The following is a 24,540-nucleotide window of genomic DNA, read 5'->3' as shown; positions in this document are numbered from 1 at the left end:
GATTTCTTTAGTAAATTCTACCATGTAGACATCAAATATATGTGTAAATCAATTTGAGAATCATGTTCTCTAGAAATTTTGTAAGCAAGCACATATTTAAGTTGGATATCAGGAGAAAATTCTTTACAGAGAGAGTAATCAGGCATTGGAATGGGCTGCCCAGAGAGGTGGTGGATTCACCATCCCTGGAGATTTTTAAACGCAGATTGGACGTGGCACTGAGTGCCATGATCTAGTAAATGGACTGGATTTGGACCAAGGGTTGGACTCGATGATCTCGGAGGTCTTTTCCAACCCAATCGATTCTATGATTCTATGATTCTATGATATTTGTTTACAGTAAAAAAAAGGGCAAAACTATGACTGAAGTCCTTACTTGTCTTCTGATATGACAAACCTAAACTAACTAGCCACAAAATGTCCCAAACTATTTCTATGAACTGTATCACAAAAATCAAGGAAAATATGCAAACCCAATTCATACTGTTCTTGCATACTCTAATCCATCTGTCAACACTGAGGAAAAAAAAAATCTCAAAGAGCCTCCTCCTTCTGCCTTCTTAAACCCTCCCACAGCAATATCATTGCTGCTAACAAAAAGCAGGAGCGAAAAAAAAAAAGGAAAAAAGGGTACACACTAAGAATGAAGGACTCTTTAAGAATTTTCACATTGTAAGCTTTTAGACTCATTCCCAAAAGTAGCAAGTCTGGCTTGAATAAGAATTGTGCTCTAAATGCCAAGGATGACTAAGTTACCTTCAGTCCTTGAGTATTTAAAAACAAAGCAAAACAAAAACCCCAACAAATATTAAAAGTGTGTGTATTTAGAGGAAGTTACAGTAATTCTTCACAGGTATGTAGAACATATGTATAACCATAGCAGACCTGAAGATCTTGGTACCATAGTGCAATTTACCATTAACAAGTTTCTTTTCTTGAAAACTCTCTAGTCCTGGGCAAAACATACTTGCTTATAAATTTTACCAATATATTAATAAATATTACAGTTTAAGCCAATGAATCAGAATAGAAATTGCAAACCTTCCAGTAAGATCTGGTTGCAGTGAATTAGGGTTTTACTTTCATTTATGTTTCCTGTACTTGCAAAAACTCTCTGGAAATTTGTGACTTACTGATCTAACATTTTGTGATGTTGAGCCTGAATCCATGTAATGATACCCAACACAGATATTTCTAATTGGGCTAGGCATGGAATTAACACTACTAATAAAACCAAACAAAACACAAGCAAAACCCAAAACCAAAACCAACCAAACAAACAAAAAAAAACCCAACAAAAAACCAAACCAAAAAAACCCAACAAAACAAAAACAACAAGAAAAAACCAAACCAAAAAACCAGACTCACACACATACAAAAAAAAAGGGGGGGGGAGAAAAAAACCCACACAACACAACCTCCCCCTCCTTCCTTAATCTTATCTTCTATCCACACATCAAACTAGCACACTGTCCAGAGACAGATAATACTGGAGGAAGCCACAGAAGTCTGCATCAGAATCAAGACCAAAACCCACATATTAAATATTACTAACAAACCAGAAAGGAACACCCTGCTTATTCTCAAAAATAACCCTGAAGACCTAGTTAATCAAGACTCCCATATTCTTTTGAAATTCTTACTTTAAATGTAAACAGAAGTGACTCATGGCACAACACTGATATCTTAAACACCTGGGTATGCCTAGTAAGGCTGGGAATTGTTTTTTCACTTATTTTTTTTATATTAAATCTTTTTGTACTTACCTGACAGAACCTCAGTTCAGGACTTCAGAGTTCCACTTGTCTGCTACAGTTGATGACACCAGAACACCACAAAAAAAGCACTGAAGGAGGCTCCCTGAAGCAACTAACATAGTGCTAATGATGTCATCAACATTCTGAGGTGGAAAGATTGTAATGACCATCTTAACTTGAGTTTTCAACATTTCTAATGAAGATGACAGTATCCATAAGACTTCCTAAATCTGCCCTCTTCACCACTAGCACCCCCAAAAAAAGCAAATTGCAATGGATTGCTCATATGCGTAATCCCATTGTGAGAACACACATTCCTTCTAACCTGCTCAAAATAGAAGTCATTGCTGTACTTTGAGGAAAAAGGGATGGCTACTCACTCCCTACAAAAACAGAGTTCTAAAAGCAAAGATTCACAGAATCACAGAACAGCCCAGGCTGGAAGGGACCTCAAAAAATCATGTGGTCTATCCTTTCAAGGGGAAGAGCCTACACAAGACTGTCCAGCACACTGTCCTACTGCCTCTCAAAAACCTCCAGCAATGGGGACTCTACCACGTTCCTGAGGAAGTTGTTCCAGTGAATGATTGTTCTCACTATAAAAGAAACAACAAAAAGAAAAACATTTTCATATCAAGATGAAACTGCACCCACTGCAACCTATACCCATTTTTCCCTTGCCTTCTCCATGTGACTCCATGTGAAGAGAGTGCCTCTTTGTAGCTGTCCTCTAAGCTGGAGAGAAATCATTGCAATAAGCACACTATCGAAAACAGTTCTTTCCCTGGAAATTCTTTCTAAAGAATTAAAGGAATTGTATGGGAGAAAAAAAATCCTGAGATGCCAAGAACCAAATTTATGATGAGCAACTCTAAATACTTTACTCCTAAATTATTCTAGTTTAGGTATTTAACTGCTGCTCTATTCCCTGATTTCTATTTGTAAACAACACTAGTATTTGTTTTTCCCCTTTGTCCTAAAATTGTACTCATCATCAAAATTGGATTGAAATTGCTTAGATGTAAACATGTTTTACAGTATAAATTTTCTTGTTTCTGAATGACTTAAATAAACCAAAACTAATTTTAAAATGTCAGATCATACAAAGAACCAGTAAAAAATAAGTAAAATAAAAATAAATTTTAAAATAAATAATAAAATAAGTAACAGAACAACAGTGTGTTTTAAGATTCCTCAATTTTCTCTATAAGATATTTGTACTTGCAGGCTTTAAGGACTAAGCTGTTTGAGAAAGAAATTAGGTAGCAGTATGTTTCACAACAGATGCATCCAATCATTACTGCAGAATATCATCCCAAAACTAAAATGATATTAGGTCTCAAAACTTAGAAAGTAGTAACTTGAAGTAGGGTGAACAAATGCAGTAAAACTATGTTATAAACAGGATCAAATTGGAGAAGATGGAAAAGAAACTACCAGGTTCAAAGCTCGATGTTGTTCAGAAGACATCCTGTACACGGGTACCACAGCACCCACTCAGCAGCACGGGTTTTGGCTACCCTGCCAGCATGTGGTATTCTTCTCCCTTTGGCTCATTAAGTTCAGATAACCAACTTGGAAAAAGAACAGACACATTCCTTAAAGCTCTGTTATCAAACCCACAAAGGATCCAGTTAAGGTATCGAAAGGAGAAATAAACAGAATGAGGTTCTCATAATACAGTTACCCTGCTTCTTGCAAAGCCTGATAAAAAGAAAACTAATTTTGGCACTTCAGTAATTTGAAATTATCACAGTAGCAACTTCACAGTTATGACTGTGGTCCAAAATGGACTGAAAAGAAACACGTCTTCATTTTTCCCCAAGGCCACAGGGCTATCTGTTAAAGCTCCTCAAGTTCTGATGCGGTTTCACTTGGTTTCTTTTTTTCTGTCCTCATCCCACACACTCCTTTCAAACAGATTTTGTAACCTTTTTCTGTGACCTTCTAAAATACAGCTATTCATGTCTGACCAAGACCTAAATGTTAAGGTACATTCTAAAAAGTGCTTGCACTGTTTTGTTTTTTTTTACATTATTATTATTAATCATGGGGTTGTTCCTGGTGACATCCACTGCTGCCAGATAAACTTCTGAACCAAAAAAACTTTTACACATAAAGTTTTCTGGTTTGCACAATGGAGGCATGAAGGCTTTTATGCACAGTAATGGTTGCTAAGAGTTCAAAAACCGGCAGTATGAAGCTTCTTCTGCTTCACTTACATTTACATCTATTTCATAATACCCTGCCCTACTTTTGCTGGATTTTTAAAAAGATAAACTAAAAGACAATGAAAGTTCTGAAGCAGTTTGGTAGCAATGCATGAGGTATAACCAAAACAACAGCAACAAAAAAGAACTAATATTTAAGCCACCAAATAACAGGTATTTGCTCTCCCTCCTTCCCACTGTCATCACAGCCACCTTCCAAGACAAAGCCTATGAAAACAGCATCATCACCCCTTCTTACAAACACCATAATTGCCCTGAGCCCTGTGTCTACAAAACTCCACTATTAAAAGTATTTGAAACAGGTTCATGATCTGGAGAAATTAAAATACATTTAAAAAAAAAAAAGGAGAGAAATAAAAAAAGTGGTGAAATCAGGACTGAAGAGTATGTTGTAGGGTCATACAAAATCCACAGCAATAAATGCAGAAGGAAGCACTGTGAGCTGTGCCCATCTGATACACACCTTTACTTTTCTCTGCCCTTTCTGAATTACAGAACAACTCTCTTGCATGCCTTTTATCAGCATTAACATGATTTAGAAGAGATGAATAATGCATGTACAATAATGTATTTTAAATACCTGAATACTAAAAAAAAAAGTGATTTTTTTTTTTTAATTCTTTACTGAAAATAGCACAAGATGAAATCCAGGAGAAGTGATGAGGGGCGGGTCTACCAACTACTGTGGAGCAGAGCAATTTGACACACACTTCACAAGAATCACATTAGTTTACTGATGTTCCAATATTAAATTAACCTTATAATCACGAGCAGTGAAGGTCTTCCTTTACGATACAGAACATTCCAGTGTTAATAATTCTGGTATAAATTGTAACAATGTGAAAACTTTGTTCCATGTAATTGCTCATACAGCAACCTTACTACCTTAATCTCAGTTCACCCATCGAATTTGACTCCCGTGTGGTTTATACCCCCCTTCCACCCACACACTTAAAGACAACCGCCCCCCCATCTGAGGCATACCAAGGTATAATACACAAAACATAACTGATACAAAAACTCACTTTCACTGGACAACATCTAAAATATGTAAATACCTGTTCCTGCAGGTCGTAGTCATAGCTATCATGCAGCAGAAGACTGAGGACATACCGAGTATAAATCATGGCATCAATGCCACACTTCTCTAGCTCTTGTCCCAGCCAGGTCTGCACTGGACCCAAAGCATGTAGCAGAGACATTTCAGAAACAGATACAGGGCCTGGATAAGAGCTTGAGGAGCTTTCAGATGGCAAACCATCCACAACAACTGTACAGATAGGGCGCATGAATCTAGGTGGTTGGCATCCTTATAACGTGAAGCATTTTCTGCAGTTGATTTTCCGACGATATCTGGAGGTGATTTTCACTCCAGTAAATAGGAGAGAGGCTTGACTTCTAGGACAATCATTTATATTTCCTGGCAGTTAGCCGTCTAGAGACGAACATCACTCTTCAGGCATGACCAGTGAATAAACTAAATCCTAATAGCAAACACATATGTAGATGTGTTTTTCTACCTTAATTTCACATTGAGGCCAGATGCAAGTCCCCAGCAGGACCTATAAAGAGGAAAAAATGATAAGTTGTGATAATATGTATCCATACATGAATAATATTAAACAGTGAAAAAAACCACCCGAAGTAGAAAGCAGTCATTCACATACTGCTTACTCCAAATATAAAATACATCTATTCAGAGTCATTTTGAAGAGTGACAGGTATTATTTCAAGTTTAAAAGTGACTTTTAGAAAATGTACTTTCTAATGCAGGAAGAGAGACTCTTTCATCAAAGACTTCACAACTAATCTGCTGATTGAAATATATATTTGACCCAGCTTTATGGGAAAGTTGAGATTTTATCACTTTATCAGCTGAAAAACCTACTTTGATTAAAAAAAAAAAAAATCTATGTAAGTTTGAATAAAGAGTGTCTGCATATTTTGCATCACTAGAAGACAATATAATCCTACTGTTTTGCAGTGATTCTCACTTCCAGAATAGAAAAAAGTGTCATGTTTATAAAACACTGAGTTTATGAAATTCATCTGGCCAGGAGTTTCATAAATCCTACCACTAAATACCTTCAGGTTCAGGTTTTTTCATGGTTTGTTTCTTGTGGTTTTTTTTTTAGTTTTGATTATTTGCCTTGAATCAGAGCACCAAAACATTTTATCATCCAAAATCTGTCCTTATAAAAACATAAATCCCTGGAATAACTTTAAAAATTTGAGCAGAACATAATTTACCCATGCCAGAATTAACATTTAACACTCTTTACACAAAGCATACACCTGTCTTACCTGAGAGCTTACACTCCATACCATATCCTAAAATAGACATACTAAGACTTACACCACCCACAGTCCCAAATTAATCTCGATAAGTAAGGGGCAGAAGGTGCAAGCACCACACACGTCAGCACATTCTGCTCTCTAACGCAGAAGACAACAGTCCAAAAAAGGCATTTCTGGATTGGTCTGCACATCAACCACATGCCAATCTGGCATTTGTGTAGGCCTTCTCTCTCCTCTCCAGCTTCGCTCAGCAAGAGAAAACAAGGCTCGAATCCTAGCAGGAAATATCCCTCCTCCAAAAGGAAAGAAAAAAGACTGTTGTATCTAAGCAAAATCTACTATTTTGTTTCAACCCCACTGCAAGATAACCAACACACTCAAAGCAGACATCACCTAATATAACCATATAAACTACATACTGTGGGAAACATTTCATGTGGACAGCATGTGTTTCGTGGCAAAAGAAAATTGAAAGTTGATAAATGTCGACACAACAAATGATGGCAGTTTTTAGGAGCTGACTTTGCACCACCAGCCAGGTACAACTGTATATTCCAGATCTTTACTGACTCAATTGCAACATCACCAAAAAGAAATCCATTAGGATCAGTTGCTACAGAGTTCACAAACCCCTACACTCTGCTGAAGTGACCTTTCTTCTCTGGTGGCAGTGTGTACTTTGAGAAGGGGTATTCAATCTTTGTCAGCAACGCGTCTGCATTAGTCACAGTCTCGTAAGCAAGCGCAAATAACAGTAAAGAGAAACATCCTGCAAGGTCCAGGAGGTTACTGCTTCACCACAAAATTAAAGAACAGAAAGTATGAGAAAAGTCTAATATTGTGACCAAGATAGTCCAAATCCAAAACCCACAAGTCCAAACTCTTAAGAAGTCCTTACTATCCTAACTATTGAAGGACAGCATTCCACTCTAAGACCTATCTTGTCCTTTGAGCTCTCCACATCACAGCACGTCATGAACACTCTCCCTGAGTCAATGTCACAGTCAGAGTCAGCCCCCCAAGCCCTGCATTTCATACATATGGGAAAACTGACACATTTCATTTGTCTTTTTTGAGATATCAAGCAGAACTACCTTAATGTTCAAGAAATCAACAACTTTCTGCCACAAAGTTCCACTGGAAAAGCGAATTATGAAAGGACAGGGAAGAAAATCCAACTAAAAAAAAAAGTGAGAAAGCGACTGAATAAGAAATTAGTTTGTTCTAATTCAGCAGGTCTCCCTGGTCTACTGGGGACTGGTAGAAAAAGGGAAGAGCATCTTCAGTCACAGGCTGGTTGAGCTGGAGAAGACGGCTTTAAACTGAAGTTGCTGGGGAAGGGGAGCCTCAATCCATCCCACTGCTACTAGTTTGATGCCAGAGCCAGCAAGAGATGCTCAGAGCCTGGAGAAGGATCGTAGGTCAGCAGGAGAGCATCTGAAGAACACACAAAGGAATTCCTGCCACTCCAGCCACTAAGTTGGCTTCATTGGGAGCCCAACCTAAATGCCTCTACTGCACAGGCAATGAAAAAGAAGTTAGAGGGACGTGCACATGCACACAGGGCTGTCATCTTCCCAGCATCACTAAGATGTGGTGGGACAATTCCTATGACTGGAGTGTTGGAATGGAAGGATACAGGGTCTTTAGGAAGGACAGGCAGGGGAGACAAGGAGGGAATGTTACCCTTTATGTCAGTGATTCACTGCAGTGCACAGCGCCAACTAAGGCTATGGGTCAGGATTAATGGGAGGGCAGGGACAGGTGACATTACAGCAGGGTCTGCTACAGGAAGATGGAGTGCATGAGGCCCTCTATAGACAGACAGGAACAATCTCCTGTTCACAAGCCCTGGTCCTCATGGGGGACTTCAACCACCCCAAAATCTCTTAGGGGGACAACACAGTAGGGCATAAGCAATCCAGGACCAGGAGGTTCCTGGAAGGTGATAACAACTTCCTTTCCCGAGCTACACAGGAGCCAACAAGGAGAGGTGCTATGCTGGGTCTTGTTCTCCCCAAAAAGTAGGGGCTCGTGGAGAACATGAAGTTCAAGGGCAGCCTGGACTGCAGTGACCACGAAACAGTGGAGTTCAAGATCCTTGGGGCAGCAAGGAGGGAGCACAGCAAGCTCATTACCCTGGACTTAAGGAGAGCAGAGTTTGGCTTCTTCAGGGATCTGCTTGGTAGAATCCCTGGAGGAAAGAGGGGCCCAAGAAAACCCCTTAATACTCAAGGATCACCTCCTCCAAGTTCAGGAGCAACACATGCCTACCAAAGGAAGTCAGGGAAAAACACCAGGCACCTGTGTGGATGAACAAGAAGCTGTTGGACAAACACAAACAGAAAAAGGAAGCCTACAGAGGGTGGAAACAAGGACAGGTAGCTTGAGAGGAATACAGAGAAATTGTCCAAGCAGCCAGCAATTGTCCAAGCAGTTAGGAAAGCTAAAGCCCTGACAGAATTAAATCTGACCACAGACATCATGGGCAACAAGAAAAGTTTCTATAGGTACATCAGTGATAAAAGGGACCTTCTCTGGAAGGAAATGGGAAACCTGGTTACCCAGGACGTGGAGAAGGCTGAAGTATTCAATGATTTTTTTTTGTCTTGCCCTTCACCAGCAAGTGCTCCAGACACACTGCCCCGGGCAAAGGAGGGAAAGGCAGGGACCGGGAGAATGAAGAACCATCTACTGCAGGAAAAGGTCAGGTTTGAGACTACTTAAGGAACCTAAAGGTTCAGATAAGACGTGATGACATACATCCACAGGTCCTGAGGGAACTTAAAGGGGGCTTGTAACAAAACTGGGGACAGACTTTTTATGAGGGTCTCTAGTGACAGGGTTTTAAACTGAAAACTGGTAGATTTAGACTGGACACAAGGAAGACATTTTCAACAGTGAAGGTGGTGAGACACTGAACAACTTGTCCAGAGAAGCTGCAGATAATCTACTTCAACTATTCAAGGTCAGGCTGGGCAGGGCTTTGTGCAACCTCATCTAGTGAAAGATGTCCCTGCCCACAGAAGCGAGAATTGATGATCTTTAAGGATTCCTTTCAACCCAAACCATTCTGATGCTACAATATCACAAAGCTTCTGGATACTATGTCACTTCAATCAAAACTTTGACACATTGTTTAGCTCTAACACCTAGTAAGGACTGAGTTTATGCTTCAGCTTTTCCGTGAATGAGATGATAATGTGGCCTCTCTTTTCTATCTTAACACTTATTTACGTGAGCCATTTGAAAAACTCAGTTGTTGAGATCTAAGCTAACAAAATCTGATTGACTTCAGTTAAAGTGTGTCTTGCTTTTATTAGAAGGAGGAGAGGGAAGAGACACCAACAAAGAGACAGGTTATAAGAGGAATTAAGAAATTAGACAACAAAATTTTTAGAATGTTCAAATATTATAGTCCAGCTTTTTTAAATATCATATTCAATCACCTATTTTAACATTCATTTACAAAATATATACATGACATAAAAACTGAAAGTCTAAACAAATTTCCTAAATAATACCTGTGTGTTCTCATTTTACATCTCTCAAGTACTTTGTTTTAGAGAAAGCCTTAAATATTTCCATTCTGTTTTATAATTAACAAAATTTTATACAAACTGAGTATTTTCCCATGCCAGTACTAGAGAGAGACTTTTCATATCAAATTAATATAAGTCACTCAAGGAGCAAACATTTCTACTGATAGATGTGAAGCTTGATTTTAGAGATAACATTTTCTGACAAATGAGTTATTATCCCTTTTAAATCTTTTTCACTGTCTCATTATAAATAACTTTCTCCATCCCAAACAATGGCCAGGGCTAATCTGAACAGGGGGAGCACTTTACAGCCTAAAAAATTAGTGCAAGGCTAGTTATTTTAACTCCTAAGTTAGAAAGAATTCTTAATTTCCAGCTATAAAATATGATAGAGGGACATGCCTTATAATGAGAATCACCAAATAAAAATGTACAAGTTTCTATGAAAAGTTTGCAAAAACTACTTTTTATTTACAAGCACAAAGTAAAAAGTACATTATTATATCAAAATAATTTCTACTATATTTTTTCCTTTTAAGTAACCTTCAGTTTTTGCAATACTAATCAATGACCTTACAAGGTCACAGTAGATAAACTGTCAACAGCTTAACCACTAGAGGCACAAGAGCCAATTTATGAAGTGTTTTGTAAAGGAATGAGAATACAATATTGTGTAAACACTTGGATTTTTCAACTTAGATTATCTTAGAATAGATGTATTTCTCAAAATTCTATTCAGTGTGATAGTCACTAAACATTCTTTTGATCTACAACAGACAGCAGAAGACAACAACAAAGCTTTAGTCTCCTGAGATCTAGGTACAGTAAAACAGCAATTTTAAATAACCTACAGCAAGCAACAGAAAGGAGGATCAATGGCACAGAAACTGAAGCTGGAACACTCCAGGTTTGTCCTCTACAACAGACTTGCTCTTGCATGGTAAATAACCTTTCATGAAGACTAAATAATCCTAGTCTTCCTCCTAAATAAAATGAAATAGGGGTATTGTCATAGCAAATGCATAGAATGGGTTTTTTTAAAAAAAATGTCTTGGTACCACAATAACTAGAGCAACACAAACAGCTTCTTGTGACAGTTGTGTCTGTGGAACACAGCATGGCAGTATAAAATCACAGAGATTAACAAGAAGCACAGTAGAAGAAAGGTGCAAGGAAATCACTCTTCAATGAAGCTTGATACAAGCACACCAAGAAAGTGCTAGGGTATGGAACTATCCATGTCAGACTATCAAAAGAAAGATTGACTAAAAGCTGATGCCAAGCAAGTTAATTCCATATCTTGAACAGCTTTTCATCCCCATATTCCCTTTCATTTAAAAAAAAAAAAAAAGTTATTTTAAGGTGTTTAAAAGTAACTTCTTTCCCCCCCCTCAATTATTTCTAATCTTAGAAAACAGTAACCAAAGCCAAACCACAAAATCCACTGAATTAATCTAAGGTAACCTCATCTGTATTTTATCAGCACCAAGAGGCCTCTGAAAATTGTGTATCCACACAGCAAGGTCCTAAACAAACATGTTTTGTAAATGAAAAAAGAATTAATGTTTTAACAAGCTTTCAAGTTTTCTTAAAGATATACCTACTATCAACTTTTAAAGTAATAGAAAATATTGGAATAAGAGAGTAAAAACTATACCCCTTAAAAATGTCCTTTCAGGTGCACTAAAGGTCCACAAATGATGTCTTGGAGATCATCAAAGGTAACTTAAAAAGGAAGCAAATTGTCTGCAGGCTTAAATTCACTACACTGGGATCCACACTCTCAGTAGAAAAAAGAAATCTTACTGGATTACATATTGAAGGGAGTTGAAAACTAATATACTGCTAATTTGCATAATCTGCAAATAATTCTCTGTAGACTCAAACTTACTCTTATACATTTTGATACATTACTACAGAGAAGCTGATCTCTTGGATAATGCTATAGACGGTACCTTTTTCCTTCCTTCCATTCCCAAAAGGGAATCTGTGTTTCCAGTGCTTCATTCTGCCTACTGCTACATGTTAACAATTAGACCAAACACATTCTCACACAATAGTTAAGTCGAAACTGCTGTTTTATACAAAGTTTCCTTTATTATTCTTTGAAATATACCAGTATGTTACATAGTTTACAATTAACAGCTCTCATTTCAAAAGTTTTTGACCTCCACTATGGTGTTTGACTATGTATGACAATTATTCACTGAACAGAGAAAAAAAATTATATACTTTTTTTTAAAATGTGGATGTAAGTGTCCATGTATTTAAATCAGGAAAGTTTTTTCGAAGTAGTATTTTTACCAAGAATGGTTGTAATAAAAGCAAACAATCCTTCCTCTCCCTGACAACTGACGGTAGGAATAAATATGCAAATCCTAATTAGTATAAACCTAAGTAAAATGTTATCAAGTTTGCCCAACAACATCCTAAAATCACATACACACCTGAGTAAATTTCAGTCCCCTTTAGAAGACTGATAATCAAAAGTATGACCACATCATATGATGGCAACATAAGTCCAAACTGTTCTTCTGTATTATGGGAGACTCTGCAATTTTACCATAATTTCTTTTGTTTCTTTCTGTGAAAAAAAAAATCAACAAATCCTTAACATACAAACCAAGTGGCCACACACTGGGGAGGCACTGTCAAAGCCCAGAAACAAAGCCTATTTAAAGTCTAGCAAACAATAGAATCTGTGTCCTTAATAAATTTCACATGGCATTTAAAAGACATGTGAATTCAGAAGTAAGAGAAGGTTATTTTTTAACCACATTCCTTGATAATCTAAGAAATTTGGCTGTATAGTCTTCAGAGCAAGGACAACTTTTTTATGCACTGGTAAAGTTTGATGTTATTGCACAATAAACAGTGGAGCACGGGCTTGATTCGTGACCAAGGTACTGAAGCACTACTCTAAACTAAAAAAAATATGATAATGTTTATGGCTCTCTCTCCATCTCAGTTCAGACAAGTCCTACCACAAAGCTTCAGGAGCACTGCCCTGCTATGAGAAACACAGATTAAACAGCTGGCAGGAATCAAAGAACTAAAAGTGGTCTAAAGCATAAAAGCAGCTCTGTAAATTTACTTTTAGATATATAGAGAGCCACCTTTTTCAAGAAGCATTACCAAGAAGTGCAAGAGTGATAGAGTCTTATTTGTAATGGATATGTGTTTTGTAGTGGACTGACGTCTAACAAGGCTGGGCTTACAGTTCTAGCATAACTTAAGTCAGAGAAGCCACAGGGCAGACAGAAACCAGTGTGTGGCTGTTACTGCAGCATTTTTTTTTCCTTGCAAATCTGCAAGCTTATTTTCATAACACTTATCCAAATGAAAATCTGAAGCTGTTAATCCTGTATAAAAGCTTAATGGAATTACTCCAAGGATTCAAGAGCTACCATATAAGCCTCAGTTACTTAGGTTAGCAAAGGAAAAAAACAGAGACATAATCAAGATGACACTGGGGGAGTCACCAGCACAGTTCTGAAGGATTCTGCACTGGGACTGCATTACCTGATAAATTCCTGGAAGATGAGATGGGTGACACAGTTAGCAAGGTGGCAAAGGGTGACAAAGGACAGCAAGCGATCAGGGATAGTGAGCACAAAATAACTGAAAAAATGCAGAAGGACCTTTTGAAACTGGATTGGGCAATAAAAAGGCAAATGGAGGGAATAACCACCTGATGCTATTAATGCATAAATCAGTGTGTTGTGAGCTGACTATTAATCCCAGGATCTATTTCCTAAGTAGTATGTTAGATATTTTGTGGCACTATAAGCTCAAACTCAGCAGTAGTTAAAAGAAAAATCACAGAACAAAACTGAAGTCATTTTTGTGTCAGTGAATTAATGTTTTGCATGCATACTGTACAGAACATGTAAACCTGGTCCTGTAATATCAAAGATAACATGTCTCTCCACGGAGAGAAACTGACTGTTAAATGTCTGGTCTTTATTAATAAAAAGTACCAATGAGTTAATAAGAGCTACGTACAAAACTTTGCACAACAACTACTAGAATAACTTGTCAAGAGATACTGAAGACTCAAATAAAAAAAATTAGATGGGCTTCAGTGGAAATTGAATAAGAGAGATCCCTCGAGAGTTTCCAACTAGACAAACCACATCAGGGTCAGGAAATCCCCTGGAATGAAAATAGTGTGAGGCTGAGGGAGTATTTAGGAGAGGTATCACACACATGCACTCTCCCTGTTCTTTTTTGTCCCTAACTGCTCCCTTACAGATGCTGTTGAAGACAAGTGCTGGATTTGTCAAAGCCTTTGTCTGAACCAGTACAGCTGTTCTTATAAAACATTCATGTTCACCATCATACAAGAACAACGCTTCAAAAACCAGTAGCTGGAGGAGTTCAATTAGCTGATCCACTCACAGGGCTGCACATCATTAACATCTATGAACTTTGTTACAAGATGTCAAAACATCAATCCTGTCAGAGAGCAAAACCTGAGCCGTGGGAAACCATTGTTAATGGACTGCAGGATTAGCAGGTGAGACACCTGCACTGAGGGTTCAGTTGTATATCAAAGACCTCAAATTCTCAGTAAACTGTTTATTCTTCACTTTTGCAAAACAAATAAATTATATAAGTTGGATAATGCAAAACTTGTAAGAAAAAATATTAAGACGGAAAGGGGAAAAAGCATGACCTAGCAGCAAAACCTACACCCGCTGTGAAGAACAGTCACAGCATACTATGTCCACTACATCTCAAAATTTCATCACTTCATAGAATTATAAGGTTTGAAAGGGGCTTCATAAACAGACTCTTTTGGAAGGGTTCTTACTACATATAGCAGACCTGTGAAAAAGCATCTCTGCATAGTGGTCCTATGCATATGAGGTGGTCCTTCAGTACACATGATATAACTTAAAAAAAATAATTAATAAGCCTAATAGTTGGCAAGTTTCACAGCTCACTCAAGAAACTGTTTCAGGAGGTCAAGACTCAATATTAAAGATGCATTAAAAAAACCCTTTGTTATGCAGCATGTAGCCACCAGTTCTATTTCAATAAACATAATGGAGCTCAGAGCATTTCTGACAAAATAACACACGACAAATAAACTACAGTGGTAGCACAGTTTGTTGTGCAACTGTACCAGATTAAGTACTGCACATCTGTAACCTGCAACACCCCAACCCAAGGAATTTTATCTCAAAGAATTTTGCTAATTAATTTAAGAAGGATTTAAAATTGTTAAAAACATCTTTACTGATCAGATTTAAGAAATGGAAAGATATCTGTCAATTGTCTGAATCTAGAGGAGTGAAATACTGCTTCACTATTTTCAAATGCCCAACTGCCATTAACAATGGTAACAATGACATTATTTTAGTAAAAATTTATCCAAAAGGTTATCCAGCTACCAATACAGTCCTAATAATTCTATTCTATTCTTAAAAACCAACAAACATAAACTGACATGAGAAACCTTTTTTCCAGTTTAGTTTGTTACTGTCCATACAAGTGTTTGAACTAAATTTTACTTTGTTTAAACATGACTACATTTTATTTAAACATGATCACAATTTTTAAATTCTATCTGAAAAAATAAAGTTTAAAAATACAAATCAGTATCTAATGAAAAGGAATGTAAGTAAATATTCCTCACATTAAAAATTAACTTAAAACAAATGCTGCACATAACTGACAAAATTTGAAGGAATTACTACTACTGCCAGCACAAATACCAGTTTGCACAAACCAGAAGTGATGGTTTTTATACCAGCAATAACTAACTTCAAGAGAACAGCAGCAGCATCTTGACAGAGAAACCTGTGTGGCTGACTCAAAGGCGAGTTGGTGTAAGACGAACGGCACCGCCGCTGCCACCACGAGAGGACAAGACGTTCTACTGTTTCTCTCATCCTCCCTTCCGTGTTCTCACCCTTTTGTCCTTGTACTTAACACACCCACTGTGTGGTTGCAGGGACGAACTGCATCAGTTTGTTCCAAATGGAAAAAAATTCATTTTTGGTGGACCAGTCTTCAAAAAGCACACACAGAATTCCACTGTAACAGTAGCCTGGAGACGACAAAGAAATTACTGGTTGCTTCAGTTTTGCTGAGAGAGGCAGGCGTTGCACTGGAACTGGCCTAGAATGGGATGGATCACCCAAGTGTGGAGAACCCAAGGGAAAGAGTGTTACTGAAGAAGGTGACACGTGTGCACCTCAAAAACTCACCTCATACTCTACAGCCCTCCCAACCATCAGTGTAATTTCAGTACCACTGACATCAGGTTTCAGACTGTCCTGTTAAATTTCTTTTTACCATTGAAGACAGTGGTATAAGTTGGTCAATTTAAAACCACAGATTTTATCGGCATACCAGAGCAAGGGAAGTGACAAACATCTTGCTCTCCCCTGCTTCCCTCAAGCCTATTACACACAGAGATCACCTGGATGGACTGACTGCTACTGGGCCTGAGAGATCCTGGGGAGAAATATTTGTCTAGATCATACTTCAAGGAGGAGATAGTTACAGTCTTTTCTGTTCAGTCCCATGAGAATCTTCACAGGGACACTATTTATCAAAAGCTATATCTCTCCTTCCTGCCCTCCTGATGTCTTTTATTTACTCAACTTTTAGAGCAATTCAAACTACCTGTTACCAACAGCTATCTGCCTGTGTTTGAACTCCCCTCCCAAGTGGGATGCCAATGGTTTGGAGGCCCAAGCACCAAGGTTCTTGTGCATGCATTAAAACAGATCTGCCTCCAGTTTTGAACACCTCAGTGTACAGATACAGCACCACTGTGCCACAGCAGTGTTGGGGACTCTTCCAAGGCTCAGGCGGCCACCAGATGGAATCATCCCCCAGGCCACCAGTGGGGCCACCCTGATAAAATATTCAGTGCTATTCACATCAGCTGGAACGCTTCTGCAGCACCAAGTAGCCCAGTGCCCACTCTTGTAGTACAGCCACACAGGATTTATTTCAGTTAATATACAATTTACTTTTAGGTATACATTGCATCTTTCAGTCAGGAAAGGAAAAGCAGAATGAATTGTGAATGCCAAAGATCCAACCACCAGTGCTCATTTAAAGGCTACGGTATTTGTCCTGCTATTTATACTTCCAAAGTTAATAACCCAGCTGTATATAAACATCTAACTAGATAATGACCACACTATACATTTTGCTTTGGTTTATTAGTTTCTTTAATTTCTCTGAAGATCTTTTCTGAATACTTACTATTAAAGTTTTCTATACTTTCTCTGTAATTCAGGGAGTTAATTACTATCTTTTTGAAAAGCTTAAAATAGCCTCATGAAGGGTTTAAAAACAAATGTATCTTTGCCTAACCATATAGTCTTTTCAACAGTTCTTTCAATAAAAAACAGGTTACCATAACTCAGTTGGAAGTCACATATAGACAGTGTTTTCATTAATAACTGTGTAAAAACATACAGGATGTGTCAGCCACAAGAGGCTCAGTACATGCAAAGAGTTCTGACAAGCTGAATTTGCAAGCTCTATAACTTAACCAGCAGAGAAGATACTGACTTTACAGTACAGAAAATATGGCAGGCCAACAAAGGAAATGGTTTCAAGTGCTTTTCTCCCGCACTTCTATCACCTCTAATTTTTTATTCCCAAATATTAGTAAATGGAATTCTATATATTTATGAAATTGAGATCTGAAGTAAGATACTCTGCTATTTTGAACAGAATAGCAAGTCACATGAAATAATTTATATTTTAGCATTTGAATGCATTTGCATAGGCATTGTTCGTTCAGTTTGTGTTGTAAAGCAACCAGGATGTCTTTTTCCATAACAACAGTGGTGATATTTGTTGTCATCTTATATCTCTACTTCTGTGACGAAGTATATTGCCTAAAAATGCTACTTTCTAAAAAAAACCTGAATAGGTAAGACAGTTTAATACTGTTCTTAAAATAATACATTTGCTGTTTGCTACTTCCAACGAGAGCTGGAAAGCTGTCATTTGCCTAAAATGCAAAATATTAAGCTATCACAACCAGAAAACTTCTTACAAAAACAGCAGGTCAGCATTACATTACTTCTCTTCAAGGAAGTTACTGTATTGTTAACTAAGGCATTTCTTTCACAAATCAAGAACAAAGTTACTAAAAAATGGAACTCTGAGGTTTCTCCAAAGCTGGTAAGATATTCTGTTCAGAGAGGCTGGCGAAAAAATGAACGACATGTGACAATTAAACTCATATTTGAACTTACGGAGACATTTTAAAACTTTTGCCACCTCACACAGTTCGACATGCCTTCCATCAAAACAGCTATAAAAACATTAATAGAACAAAATTACTAAAGGTAACTCAGTTTCATTGTCAAGTGCAAGAGTTGAATATGCAGCAGAGTGAACTTCTACCCCAGAAGACAGAACCAGGAGAACAGGAATTCACTCAAGAGCAATCTTTAGCTAATTAGTAATGGTCATTAGCTCAAAATCTTCAGACAGCAGAATTAAAATATCATGAAACAGTTAAAATTTTTCCAGAAGTTTTAAAAATAAAGCTATCAACCAGACAAATCACTGGAAGCTGGCTCCATTTCTTTCAGGATACCCCAGTGTCCTAAATACAATGCAATGTTTTAAAGTTGTACTTCCATTCGGCCACAGTCTTCAAATTTGTTTCAAGTTTATAATAACAAATTACAGGGTCGCAAGGACCTGGTGAGGATTAATTACTCATCCAATAGCAGTGATACGCATTACTGATTTCTTTCTTAGTGATGCTTCAAGCAGACTTTTTTCTTTAGACTAATAAAACACTTTCTTTTCTGAAAAAGTACATATGCCACATGCTAAATGACCAAACTAATTTCTTGAATCAATCTGCGTATGTTTTCCCACTTTACTGTTGAAGATTACTATCTCAATCCAAGTCCTGACTAGGTAACACTACCTGGAATAACCCTGCACAGTTTACGCATCTTGCAACTCCGCTCTGCTGCTCTGATGTTAAGACTATACCATCTTATGACAGGTTGCTTTATTTTTTCTGGCCTTCAGGTACCCCTAGTCTCTTATTCCCTTATCTCTCTCTCTGTACCTTTTTCCACAGTCTATATATGCAAAATCTCATCTGCAATGTAACTGAGTCTCCCTTCAGAATTCTTCTACAACCAAGCTAGTCCATCTATTCAAACCATAAAAACAACAGAAAACCCATACTCACACAATTTAATAACATACTGAAGGCATAACAGCTACTCCTTTCCATATAACACTTCAAACACAGGCACAATAAAATGAAACTATTCACTTGACTTCGCTCAGTGATAGAAAACTGCGGGTTCTTTCCTCAGTCCTAGCCCAGCACTCTATCCAGCAGACCTTGTTCCTTTGACAAATTTATTACTAACTACAGGAAGACTTTTAAAAGCTATAAAAAGAACACAAAACTATTCAGATTTCAGCCCTGTTAGAATTTATTTTTATTTATTAACAAGGTTTTTTGCAGAATATAACTTTTCATATGCAATCCTTTCTAGAATAAGGCCTAGAAAGTTACAGACACAAGTGACATTAGCATGGACTGCATATTTGAAACTTCTTCCTCAATACAGTAAAAACCAGAAATTTAAACATTCCCCAAATTATATTAAAAATGAAAATCGTTACAGCAAGCCTGAGCACAAATCACTTAGAAGGATATAACTAAACAATTACATGCAATATCAAAACAGTAAAATACATATTTAAATACTTCACAGTTTAAATTTCCACATCACTGCCTTAGAAATAAATGTCTTGGAAACACAGATAACACAGTGGACATATGGAAGCTAAGTTATGAACAGAATACAGGTGATGCAGAAACAAACAACATATAGTTTTATGCAGGTAGATCCAAACACCTTGCACATGAAATTATAAAGGAAGTAGATGAATAAAAATTCAAAGTATTCAGTAGCTTCCAGTAAAGCTACAGAAATAACTTCTAGTAAGAAATCTGTGAAAGAATAACCTTTGTACTGAACGTTCAAGCTACTCAACCCTTACCCCCACACCCCCTAACCATCACTGTGGGCCAATAAAACACACATTCAATCTCTCAACATCCATTAAAAATGTACCAACCAAATTTCAGGTAAGTAGAACAAGATGCTTTTCAGGAAAAATATTATAACTAGCTCATCTAGATCTTTTTCTACTAAAACACTCTGGCAGTCCCACAGTTAAATGGTACTTCTGCCTTGAAAAGTCTGGTAAACTATTTCCAGATTAAGAAAAAACCCACACTTTTCCTTCCGATCATACAATTTCCTTTTTGCCTGTGTACTGAAATGCAACTGAACATTCATATATTCATTTGAACATTTTTATTTTGTATCATGAAATTGACCTTACTCGGAAAAAATTCTTGGGGTGGGGCTGAGGGGGTGGACACAACACAACAACTCGTTTCTACAATTATATTTACAAATTATCTAACCAGCCAGTCACTGGTTGGACTGAAAGGAAGGATTCCAATTTCTGTTCCACAAGACAGAAGAAACTATCCCAATAAACAGAACATATTAAATAGCTTCTAGAAGATCATTTGTATTCCAAGCTCCACTGGCAGTGCAGAAAACTGGAATAGTTCCTGCTACCTCTTAGCCTACAGGAATTCTAAGTCATGCTGCCTTCACCACATTCTGCTTTAGCAGGCATTGTTGCCTATCTTAGCATAGTACTAAGTTGTTAACTTTTAGTTATTAGCTACTGCTTAAAGAAGTAGCAAACTGAGATATGATTTTCCTAGGATTGTAGCTAAGTAGACAAAAAGTCTATTCTGACTCTACAACACTATGTCTAAAACCCAGTAAAATCCCACAAGAAAATTCACCCATGCTAAGTATAAAACCAACCTCTTGGTTGCTTCACTCCCCTATTCACCTAGAAAAAAGATGCTCAAGAAGGACAAACGATGAAGTTTTGAACAGTATCTAGATCTTTCACGATCCCTATTCCTGCTAGAATGCACAGCAAATGAGCAAATGAAAATGCTGACGTCATTTTACCCCTATGGAATTTCTCTTACTTGGAAGAATAACAAATCGCAACAACAACAAAAGCGGTGGGGAATACAGACTATGAAATCAGCATATTAAGATAACATAAGAAGTTCAAGGCCTCCGTTTTTCCCTCCTGGGTCACATATAGACCTGTTTGATCCTTATTTTCCTTCTGATTCCTTCTGACTCCACCAGCAGAAAAGCTGGATGGTAACATACTAAACTCAAATTTGCAGAATCTCTGGTCTCAAATGCACAGTGCACCAAATGAATCGATAAAGTTCTGTGACTGCACATGTGGGAATATCTGTCAAGTAGAATATGGTGGGGATATAAACTGCTGATGCCTTCAATGGACTGTACAAATCAGGATTTCCCCTATAATTCTCAAGTCTTTGAAAATCAGTAACATTAAAAATATACAGTGTGCTACTCATTTTATTCAAGTTTACCTACATCCCCTCTTACATCTCAATGATCAAAAGAGAAGATTTTGATACCTATACAATATGCTTTATCAATTGAAAGGGAAGGTTTGTACACTACCATTTTAGCATATCCATACTGACAAGAAACGGCAGATGGAGGATTAGTACAAAATAAAATCTGTACAGTTTCATGTCAAGTAACAATCAAGTTCCATGTCATTTACTATTACAAGGCATATTTTTGTCTTAAATAATAAAGAAAAATGTCAATTACAGACTCCCATGGATTGTGAGGAGCCTGCAATACTTGGGGTTTAAGCACAGCAGTGAAGTAGTTTGTTTTAAACAATTATCTACTGAATCATCACGAGCTCAATTTTGACAGCTAAGAAACCAAAGTCGATCTGCAATTCCCACTTCATCCCAGGAACACAGAATTGATATATGGTGTGCAACAGAAGGGCAAAAATCTAAACATTTAAAAGGGTTTGAATGAGGAAAATCAACTACCCATACCAGTGTCCTCTGATCCCAGGCTTATAAGCCGCAATCCAAATTACTTATACACAGAAGACAGCAGAACACAGGAATGCCTTTTATTTAAGGGAAGGACAAGCAAATCACACTATTTTCACCCTTCAGATCAGCATCAGGTACTGCAATGAGTAATTAAAACAAAGACAAGACAGGGGGAAAAAAAGCACCGCACTTTGGCTTTTCCCAAAGTTTCATAACACGACTCCATACGTGTATACTTTTAATCGTAGGCTACACGAGGAGAAGATGGAAACGAGTTAGCCGGAGCGAAGTGTCAGTTCGTGTCACTTCTGCATTCAGCTGTAACCTTCGCCAAACCTTGTCCCCCACCCCGCCCATCGCCCGCGAGAGGCCGCGGCCGCGGGCCCGCCCCGGCGGCGCCGGCTGCCCGCGCCCATAGGATGCGGCTCCCGTCAGTCCGCCATCAGCCCAGCTCCGCCTCCTCAGCAGCAGCCCGAGCCTCCCTATCCGCCTTTTGCCTTCAATAGGCCCTAAAGGACAATGCTGCTGGAAAGGGGAAAAAAAAAAAAAAAAAGATAGGAGGGGAGCGAGTCCCGCCAGATCGGCCCCCGGGGCAGCGCTGCAGCACCGCGGCTCGGCCGGGGCGGTTTCCATCTGCCCGGCCCGGCTCCGGCTCCCCCTCGCCGGTGCGCGGCCGCTGCTGCGCTCTGTGCGATCGCACAGGATGAAAGGTCACGGCGTGAGCGCCGGCCGGGCCCGGCACGGCCCCGTCACCTCAGCCCCGGGGTCAGGCGGGGCAGGGGAGGCGCTGCCCGGCTCGGGCTCTCGCTACCCCGACCCGAACCGCCGCATCCTCCGCTCTCCCGTCCGCTGGCGCCGACTGACACCGGCGCGGGCCGGCACCCGCGGCGGGCGGGCGCTGCTGCCGCCTTCGCCTCCCTCCTCCTCCTCCTCTGCTCCCGGGCGTGACCCGGCCCGAGAGCACCAAGCCCCGGCTCTCCCGCTCCAGGTCGGCACCTCCCCCCCGGCCCCGGCCAAGCCGCTCAGCTGGCGCCGGGTCCCGCCGTGATGGAGGAGCGCGGGGCCGGGGGTAGCCGGGGAGGGCTGCGCTCCCCTCCCGGGCAGCGCTCGGACCGGGGCACCCCGGCCGGGCCCCCGGCCCCGCCCCCGAGCCCTGCCCGCCGCGGGCCGGCAGCCGCCCCCCGCCCGGCCCCCGGCGCTCCTGTCACCCCCTCCCCGGCCCCTTCCTCCCGCTCCCCCGGCACGTTCCCGCCGCGCTGCGCCAGCCGCAGCCCAGGAGCAGGACGCGCCGTCCCGGGAAACCATCCTCCCGGAGGGGCCAGGCCCGGCCCGGCAACTCCTCCTCTTCCCGGGCAGTTAGCGGAGAGGGCAGGGATGCGCGGGCCTGCCCGGCCGGGCCCCGGCGCTCCCGGGGGTCCAGCCCGCCCGTCCCAGCGCAACGGCGGGAAGGAGGCGGGGGAGGGGAAGGGCGCCCGCCGCCGCCTCCCGGCTCAGTCCTCCCGTTCCACGGGGAGGGCGGCTGCCGCTCCCCCTCCCTCCCTCCAGCCCTGCCCCTCCCTCTGCTCCCCGGGCCCGCGGCGGGCATTTACCTGCCGTGGCGGCGCAGAGCGGGGCCCTGGGGCCTCTGGCAGCCGGAGGAGGCGGCGGACTCCGTCCCGCTGCTGCCGTCCCCGAGTGAGGCGGGCGGGACGGAGCCGGGACCTGCCCCGGGAGGCGTTACGTAAACCGGCGGCAGCGGCGGCTCCAGCGCCACGGGGAGGGAGGGGGAGAGGGCGGGAGGGGGCCGGGCCGCCCGCGCCGTCACCCGGCAACGGGACTCAGCGCCCCGGCGGACCGCGCCGCCGGCTCCGCCCCGTATCCCTCCGCCCAGAGGGCGGCCCGGATCGCTGATCCCGGATCCGTGGGGCCGCGTCGGGCGGGCCAGATGTGGGGGAGCCGTGATATGGGACAGCCGTGCTGCTGTGTCCGGTCCTACCCCATCCCATCCCTTGCCATTCCCATCCCCGTCCGTAGGGCCCGAGCGCCGGCGAGCCGCCTCCGTGGCGGGGCCGCGGCGCAGGAAGAGCGGGGGGAGGGAGGAGGGGAAGTGTCCCTTTGCCCTGGTTGTCCAGCCTCTCGCCCGCCGGGACAGCGCCGCGCGCTCCGCCGGGCGCCTGAGGGGAGAAGGGAAGGGGCGGGCGAGGCCCTGGGAAGGCACCGCCCGGGCGGGCGGCGGGAGCGGCGCCGGCCTGGGGCGGCCGTGAGGCGGGAGAGCCGCCCGCGCCCCCTCGGGAGCGCTGGGGACGGGAACACCTAGGGCCCGGGCGGGAATGCGAGGGAGGAAGCGGGGGATAATGACGGAGCGTAGCGGTGGTGTTTGACATGTGAGGTCCTTTTGAAATCCTCCGAGCGACTCCGAGGAGGGCAAGGTTAACAAATAAAAAAGTTTATTTTGCTGCGGAATGAAAGCCCGTCTGGGAGGGGAAGTCGTCTGTCAGGAGGTTGGTGCCATTGAAAGTCGTGTTTAGTAGGTGAGCTCCTCGGGAGCCGCGGAGAGATCTTATTCCAATTGATTAAATGCCAGCTTAATCAGAACTGTTTACACAACCGTGGAGTAATGAAAGGGCAACATTTTTAGCATAGTAGATGGGTGAAAATGGGCCACTGCGAGACTGAAAATATGACAAGACACACCAAAGTACTAATTAACCTTCTTAATTGGGAAAATAATGATGCCCTTTTCAGGTGTACACTACCACCCC

The 24,540-nt window shown here is 40.9% G+C and overlaps 1 protein-coding gene across 2 annotated transcripts in view; it reads right to left on the bottom strand.

The window, feature by feature from the left end:
- Positions 1-23,532, bottom strand: part of KIAA0232 (KIAA0232 ortholog) — a 68,435-nt gene extending 44,903 nt beyond the window's left edge. The window contains exons 1-2 of one of the 2 annotated variants that reach the window (XM_039385840.1): positions 23,389-23,532; positions 5,047-5,550 (exon numbers count right to left, since the gene is read on the bottom strand). In XM_039385840.1, the coding sequence (XP_039241774.1) occupies positions 5,047-5,277 (231 nt within the window). In that variant the 5' untranslated portion in view covers positions 5,278-5,550; positions 23,389-23,532. The remainder of the gene's footprint in view (positions 1-5,046; positions 5,551-23,388) is intronic. The other variant, XM_027736275.2, reaches the window with a different exon arrangement.
- Positions 23,533-24,540: the final 1,008 nt, after the last annotated feature.

The sequence above is a fragment of the Pipra filicauda genome, unplaced genomic scaffold, assembly GCF_003945595.2.
Source record: "Pipra filicauda isolate LSUMZ 115617 unplaced genomic scaffold, ASM394559v2 scaffold43_size3849885_pilon, whole genome shotgun sequence".
Taxonomy (NCBI): Eukaryota; Metazoa; Chordata; class Aves; order Passeriformes; family Pipridae; genus Pipra; species Pipra filicauda.
The sequence above is the reverse complement of the archived record's forward strand: the minus strand, read 5'-3'. Positions and strand labels throughout refer to the sequence as shown.